The sequence below is a fragment of the Haliotis rubra genome, unplaced genomic scaffold (genome assembly GCF_003918875.1).
Source record: "Haliotis rubra isolate DU_JTF1 unplaced genomic scaffold, ASM391887v1 Scf51, whole genome shotgun sequence".
Taxonomy (NCBI): domain Eukaryota; kingdom Metazoa; phylum Mollusca; class Gastropoda; order Lepetellida; family Haliotidae; genus Haliotis; species Haliotis rubra.
The window spans coordinates 2,283,739-2,292,425 of NW_025767202.1; the positions used below are offsets into that span (position 1 = coordinate 2,283,739).

The window sequence follows — 8,687 nt, forward strand, 5'->3', positions numbered from 1 at the left end:
ACAAAGCAACGGTTAGTAACGGTAACAGATTCAAATACTCAGGAGTGCGGTTTACTGTATCGTATACTTTGGAAATGTGGTATAATTTAAAATGTTGTCATTCCACGAAAGGTAAGTCTTCTGTGGACCTGATAGCTCATTGTCCTGGGTGTGATCTTTGCTGGAGCAATTGCAAGTATAAGTACACATTGTGTTTGATCTGTTATAGAAACGTGCCATTGTCCTGGGTGTGATCTTTGCTGGAGCAATTGCAAGTATAAATACACATTGAATTTGGTATGTTATAGAAACGTGCCATTGTCCAGCGTTATCGGGGTCCTGGTGACGGCGTTTGTTTACATCCTGACTAACATATCCTACATCCTGGTCCTGTCTAAGAAGGAACTCTTCAACTCCACTGCAGTAGCAGTAGTAAGTTGTGTCATGTTGTATAATACACATTACATTAAATACAACAATTTTCTTCCTATGATCATAAATTAAGCGTAAGCGTCACAGAATAAGCAGTATCGATATATGTTGACACATATCCCATCGAGCGTAGTAGGTAACATGAATGGATCATTGAAACGAAAACGGTAACCATGTTCTGCTCTTGAGCTATTTTTATGACAGCCACCAATTAAATATTTTTACTCAAAAAGAACGTTATACATACAATTTGGAAATCAGCCAGTGTGGTGAGGATGACGAATGAGACCTCAGGGTCCTTGATTGGCCGTGTACACGTACATATTTCACTTCTTCTAGAGTTGGGGAGACCGGGTGATGGGCGTGGCAGGACTGATCATTCCGATCTCTGTCATGTGTTCAACGTTCGGAGCTCTGAATGGAGGCCTCTTCAGCTCGTCAAGGTAAATAGAAAACCTCCCAACTTCTAAACGAAACATAAGAACCGTTTTTACTTATGATCTTAAATGAGTACCTCAATGCCAGAGAATAACAAGTCTCAATTATCTGCCGATTCATTTTCGCGAGAAAAGCAGTGGTGAATATTAGATGAATGGTAAATGCAAATCTGGGACGACCCAAAATTAGTAGCGAAAGGTAAGACTATCCTGTTCTACCGGTATCAGGAAATCATACTTAGGAAACAGCTGTTAATCACAGTGAATGTTGTTATGTCCAGGATAACCTTTGCTGGTGGTGTTTGTTTGTTGTCAGGGTAACCTTTCTAATGATACTTTGTGTTTGCCAGGATCACCTTTGCTGCTGCACGTGACGGGAACTTCCCGGAATTCCTCTCCTACATCCACGTCAAGCACTACTCTCCCATCCCGTCTATACTGTTTCATGTAAGTGGTGGGAAGTACTTCCTTCACGATCTGCAGCTGTCACTTCTATCGTTCTTCATCTCAGTGTTTAGTGCTAGTTCACAGAGCGGAATGTGGAAGTGAATTAAGCACCTTATCAAGTTAGGAGCATTGTTCGTATATGTATAAAGACCACTTGTGCAAATGATATACCGTTCAGATTATCAAGCCACAATAGCAATACTCGACCTTCCTTCACATTAAAAATAGATCGGTTCAATGTTGAACACTAAATTTCATAAATATGACAAAATAGTGTCTCGATTCACTTGCAAACGTGCCATGAAAGGACCATGCAAATGGTGCAAAATTACTGCAAAAGAAAAGGTCATGAATATTGCGAATAATTGTACCATGTTAGTCGGCGTGTTTGTGTCTCTGGGTCCCTGTAAATATTGCGACGACGCATTACTCCCGGATGTCTCTGGGTCCCTGTAAATATTGCAACGACTCATTACTCCCGGATGTACAGTGTCGTGGTCGTGGGGCTATACTGGCACACGATGCTTCAGGAATACTCCTGGATGTTGGCCCCCTTATGTCGGGAAGAACTTACAGATAGATACATGCCGCCGTCAGCAATATGGGTGACAGCGATCCAGTGCCCCACACTCAATATACAAGTGAATTAAAGACACACATGGAATCGAAAGTCTATAGACGGGGTAGTAAAATAGAAACTACATGCTACCGACGAATACAATCGCTTATAGCAAACAAATGGGATCAAGTTGAACAGTTCTGAAAACCCTTCTGTGTATTCCACCAGATATTCTTTGCCGTCATCATGGTTCTGGGATCCAGCATCATGTCGTTGCTGAGGTTCCTGTCCTTCCTGGCGTGGTTCTTCTACGCCCTCAGTGCTGTCTCAGTCATTGTCCTCAGGTTCACGAGGGAGAGGGACCCACACAGAATCAAGGTAATGGTGAATGTACCTGACCATCCACACAATCAAACCATATTCTAATCGTCAGTCGCAGACATGTATACATCTAGGATCCGGCGCACAAGTGTAAATGTTATCTAATAGCTATGAAGGGTTGTTTTCCTTAACATCCATGATACAATGAACAAATCTGGTTAAATTGCCGAAATCTCTCACATATGGCGGCAAGATTGCTCATTCCGCGTTATGCAACAATCACTCACTTCGTCACTGTTTCTTTATTTGTGGGTTGTACCTGACCACTCTGGGTTTGTTCGTTCTTCAAGCTGATACACTGTATGTAACAGAAATAATGTTCACGCCCGCCTTCTTCACTTTCCCCAGATTCCAATGGTAAACCATGTGCTGTTCCTGCTTGTGTCGGTGTTCCTGGTGATGACGCCCATCATCGACTATCCCCGGATCGAGTTCCTGTATGCTGTAGTGTTCTGTGTAGGGGGACTTGTCTTCTACATACCTTTTGTACACTACAAGTTGAAGCCGCGTTTCCTAGGTAACAAGACATCTATAGTCCTAGATACTAGGCATTCGGGAAACATGTAATTATTTATGCATTATTCAACACATGGTCACTCAGGATTCTAAACGAACGAGCATGATCCAATTAACGAAGAAGTTTGTTAAACAAGTTTCATATTTTCACGGTGGTTCTAATGGTCTCTGAATGATTTACCAAACTGACGGTTAGTGACGACGGAAACAACACTGAACGGTAAATCATGACAAAGTTAATAGATGGGGTAAGGTTTACGTTTGTGATCGGATTCACGGGAGTATAATGTTCTCAAGCGAACAAATATAGAAACATTTAGTTCCCCACTGAGTGCTTGGGTACATTGTTTGTACTTGAATAACAACCGTTATTGTGACATGGTTTCATTTCAGACACATTCGAGATGTATATGCAGATGTTCCTAGAAGTTGTACCAAGTCCTCCAGAGGAGAGTTAAAATGGCGTTTAACGTCAAATGAAGATGACTGCCGTTATACAGCTTGTGAGTGTTTGGGTGTGTCCAGACTGATGCTGGTGTTCAGTGCCAGCCGACTAGGATTGCATGCTGCTGGTGAACATGGTCGCCTCTCTCGGACACAGTATACTGAGCCAGCAAGTCCTTTCATGCCTTGAATGTCGAGCGCCACACGGCCCCTGTACATAGACTAGTGCCAAATGAATGCTGTGTTATAACCGTCCTTGCATAATCCCCCTTGTTACATATATACATACATCATATTAAAAGAGAAACATATATTTGCAGTACCCGGTGTTGAAATTGTATTTTGATACTTCTGCGAAGAAGGAGCAGATCATTTTGTACACCGTTTTTAGTAGAACGAATGGTTGGAAATACTAAAATGCAAAATGGACACTTCCTCACTCTTGTGTTGCTGAAGATGAGTTTCTACATGCCAAGTGGATATTCTGTGTTCCGTAAAGATCGATGCTCATGAGCCTTGATCATTACCGCTATAAATGTATACCACATAAACAATTGCCTTCACCCAGAACCAATTACAATCTCATCATACAACGTGACGGTGATGATCTATTATGTGATTGTATGACGCTTCAGTCTAACGTATGCCGCAATTACCTCCCCTTCATGATATTTTTCCGTTGTCTAAAATCCCACTCAATCTGAGTTAGGGCATCATTTTTTTATATGTGTTTCACGTTGCCACCAAATTCTGAACGTGGGTCGGTCGATCGGTGAAAAAAACTTATAAAAAAACTTAATAAAGACAAGAGTGCTCGTGATTCTCATGTGTTGTACTTGTTACTACAATTTCTCGCGTTCTCTGGACTTCAAACTTGTGGCAGCGACTGTGAGGAAGGTAAACAACTCACCTTAAATATCTCGGATAACACCTATTAACATATTAATTAAATATCTGATAATTAAATCCATGTAGATCAAGATCGAGAGAGAGAGAGAGAGAGAGAGAGAGAGAGAGAGAGAGAGAGAGAGAGAGAGAGAGAGAGAGAGAGAGAGAGAGAGAGAGAGAGAGAGAGAGAGAGAGAGAGAGAGAGAGAGAGAGAGAGAGAGAGTCAAATAATAGCTGATGACATGTAGGATATGTTGGATTTACAATATAATATTCAGGCAATGATTTTCTCAAATCTGACAAAAAAGGACATATTCAACAGAAATGATTGGTATACAATACGTTTGGGAAATGAACATATTAATTCAAACCATGTCTGTTGATCTATTGATATTTTACAATTGTTATTATTTTGTCTAGTTTGAAATTTGATAGCTGGGGACGTAAAATATTTACCGCTTTCTGGATATGACAAAGTTTTTTTGTGTTATATACCATGACCCACTGCATGAGAAATGAACACTCAAATATTTGTAATCAGACACAATTTCTAGTTTGGTATCATTAAAATAATGTTTTTCGCATTTCTTTAATCTACGGCCTTTCCTGAAAACCACACATTTAGTTTTACTAATATTGACAGTTAAATACCATCTTTACAATATGTTGATAAATTATTCAGTCCTTTTTGTAAACCTCGGACAGTGCTATCAAGCAGTAACATATCATCGGCGAAGAGTAACATGAAAAGCCGACAGACACCATGGTCAATGCATCTATCTTCATCAACACCAAGAAATTCAGTAATATCATTAACATACAATGAAAATAGCAATGGTGATAGTTGGCAACCCTGTTTTATTCCGCTCACACAGTCAAACAAGTGCGTGTAGCCACCTTGCAATAATATACACAATTGAACATTTGTGTACATATTTCCAATTAATCTAACAAAATTACCTTTGACATTGCCAGTCCAAAGTATATACATCAAACTTGTTCTATTGATGGAATCCAATGTAGCTTAAAGATCAACGATACAACAGTATATTGCCCTTATATAAAGAGAAATATTAGAGAACAGTGTCTCTAACACAAATGTATTGTGCTTGAATTGAATGAGTTTATAGAGTTCATAAATTTTAAAATGTTATCAAATTACGATGACACTACTCCCAATTTCAAATTGGATATGAGGGTGATACTTCAAAATAGACCAGATGTTTGTTTTCGTTTTCGTCTGCTATGCGCGAAGCAAACATCATGGTCGGTCTGTTGTCAAGGGTCATAACTCTGATATTTTTTTGTGCGGTAACATTTTATATGACGAGTCGGTACGTTCTAGGTTCGAGTCGGCGGTGTTGGCATGAAAAAATTTAAAAAAAATTATTTTTGGTCGGCGGTAAAATTAGGGTCGGTCGGGCGATGAGAAACACAAAATAAAAATTCTGCCCTTTTAAAAGACGGGAGGAGAACACACAGTATTCATAGGTGTGTACATGCTACTGATCATCAATTGTTACATGTTAAACTAGATTTTAAGGACGATTGTTCGGGAAAGGGTGTTGAGGGTATTAGGTTGTACATATTTCATTTGAAAAAAATATTTGTGTTTCAATTCCCGCGCAGGACCAACAATTGACATGTTCACGTGTTTACTGTGAAATAATTTTGTTACATGATTAATCAAAGTATGGAAAACGAATTGAGTTAAAATCAGTCAACTTCACATGCGTGAATCTCACATTCATCTTTATAAATGAGTTTTATGATAAAAACACTTGATAAAAGAATTATATATTATTCTCTTACTTCATTTCCGAGAGTGAACGAGATGGGGACGGATTTAATACCTCTCGTGAATTCAGGAAATTCTATATTATCTTTCATTACACTTTTTGACCAGCCCCCCTGAATGGTGTTTAAGCACAGTAGTCAACTTGATTACTTGTACACTGACCAAAGGTTCCTGCTTCACTTGAGTGAGTGAGAGTAAATGAGTGAGTGAGTTTTGTTTTACGCCGCTTTTAGCAATATTCCAGCACACATTGTACCCATGTGGGGGATCAAACCCGGGTCTTCGGCGTGACAAGCGAACGCTTTAACCACTAGGCTACCCCACCGCCCCCTACTTCACTTGAAATGAACATCATATACATATCAATTTATATCACTTCAATAACTGACAGCTTGACATATGGGTATGCTAATCGGCTCGTGTCATATGCCTACAGGGTGTTCATATACATTCTCGAGATGTCGATTACAAGCGGCGCTTTATGCATGTCGTCTGAAGGATTTCGCGGCTAGTCTACCGTGATGGAGACGCCCTCTTGCTATAAATCAGCGCAAATTAAATTCTAATTTAAGAAAAACTGTGAAATCAAATACTTTGACACTTATAACGGAATATTCGTCTGGTGTTGTGTTTTAAAGGGACAAAAAGAGCAATATCTGGAGATTTATGACATATTCGGTGATTTGTATTGAATAGTATTCGTTAAAACATAAATACAGCGTAAGTAAGGTAATAATGACTCACAGTGATGCACATTTTGAGCAGATGGAAAGGAAGAATGGCACGCATATTTGACAAAAATATTCCAAGCGGTGTAATGAAGAATGATTTCCTACTTAATAATCAGCTTGTCTTGTACGACTAAACATTTTCTTCTTATTACGTTGCACTGAAAACGTGGGGGAAAACATGAAAATAAGTCATAATTAGTCAATTTCTACATTATTACTTACGTCTATAGCCACACAGGGTTATTGTTCATACATAAACAATATATAACAATCATCCTATACATGCATATATGCATATGTCGTTTATCCCCCCCACACACACACACACATATAAACATGTAGATTGTCCATAAACATACATGTAAGTATATTATTAGCATTACATATTTTACATTACACACACACACACACGCACGTGCATACATCAGACGGTTACCTACTCCACTATATATTGATTTAGTACATACATACACATTATATATCAAAACAAGTTTCATCTTGTGCCAAAAGCATGGAACTTGAACACATTTTGAAACTGTGTAGTAAATAAATTATACCAGTTTTCGGACCATTTCAAAGTTCGGAGATGCAAAAAATACCCCCACGCAAAACCCCAGTCCATTTAGTGACCTTCTCATTCCGAGCCAAGCCCAGTTTTATGGTCCGAGCGAAGGGCGAGCACTGACTAACGGGACATACCATCTCCCACTACACAAAACTGTCCTGGCAACTGTTTCTGGACAGAGAAGCATGCAGACCTTCAGGTTGTACAGGCTTTAAAACAGCGGACACCTGCGTCTTGACCCTGATTTAGCTACGGAGGACAGCAACTGACCACTGTCTACAAACAGCCATGGTAAACACGCTCTTGTTCGCACGTCTTAGAGATTAACGTCTCATTCGGTTATATAAAGAGAAGGCAACTCATCCAATTAGGACGGCTGTTAAGAAATATAAAATTAAGACTTGTTGATGTTGAAATGATAAAAGGACGGGTAGATATTTTGCTTCTCACAGTTGCACCCTTTGAGCGGCCAGGGTCCACCAATCACTGTTTTGCTTCTCAAAGTTGCACCCTTTGAGCGGCCAGGATCCACCAATCACTGTTTTGCTTCTCAAAGTTGCACCCTTTGAGCGGCCAGGATCCACCAATCACTGTTTTGTGTTTGAATAATGGTCTGTTTGCGCCATAATGCGCTAGTGGAGGTTTAAACAGTATTCCACTAAGGTCACGGATCCTGGAGGAAAGTCCGAGGTAATGCGGATGTTAGACGTTTGTCACGCTGACGAAACCAAATCCCGGGTACGCCGCTCACAAGTCTATAAAACTGATTGGTGCGGACTGGGATTTGAACCCGCTCTCCCAGATTTGTAGCGTCGTTGTCATGATCATTTGCGACCTGGGCCTTGATTTTCGAAGCTCTCTTAGCGCTGAGATTGTTGTTAATGTATGGCACTTACGACTATTTTTGCGCTAAGAGAGCTTAAACAATATAGACCCTGCATGTCCACTCACGTCATGTTGAAAAGGGTGTTCCTAATATAATCAAACTGAATTTATAGCACATCTAGTATATCTTTATATATTGATCATGTGTTCAGGGAGATTGTTTATTCAAGTCATACGAAATGTTTAAAGCGTCAAAAGCCCACAAGAAATCATCAATGCACAGTTTCGTTATCGATCACGTGAAATGAAAATGCTCATTTGATAATTTATTTTAATCCAAAAATGCATTCCAAAAGTTATTTCTGACGGAATATATACTATCCCCAAAATGAAACGCATAAGCCAGAAATCTATTGCGAAAATGTTGTATTTTCAAACATGTATAACTCGTCCACAAATAGACTTTAGTGCATGAATTTTTACACCAGTTTAGAAGAAGGTATTGTCTATACTACCAGGTGGATCCTTTTAGATAACGGGGACGTTGAGCGCGATGGTGACGACGTAGCACGGTCCCGACGTCGGGTATCCTGGCTGTCAGACCAATCTCTTTCAACCTGTTCCGTACAGTTTGACCGGATATCCTCCGAAGTCCAGGCACCCTGGCTGCTGTGTCCTCACCCGT

At 39.8% G+C, this 8,687-nt stretch overlaps 1 protein-coding gene across 1 annotated transcript; it reads left to right on the forward strand.

Moving 5' to 3' along the window:
- Positions 1–2,100: 2,100 nt before the first annotated feature.
- Positions 2,101–3,209, forward strand: LOC124292200 (b(0,+)-type amino acid transporter 1-like). Its single transcript, XM_046729253.1, has 3 exons — positions 2,101–2,232; positions 2,584–2,752; positions 3,145–3,209. The coding sequence occupies exons 1-3, from the start codon at positions 2,101–2,103 to the stop codon at positions 3,207–3,209; spliced, it is 366 nt and encodes a 121-aa protein (XP_046585209.1).
- Positions 3,210–8,687: the final 5,478 nt, after the last annotated feature.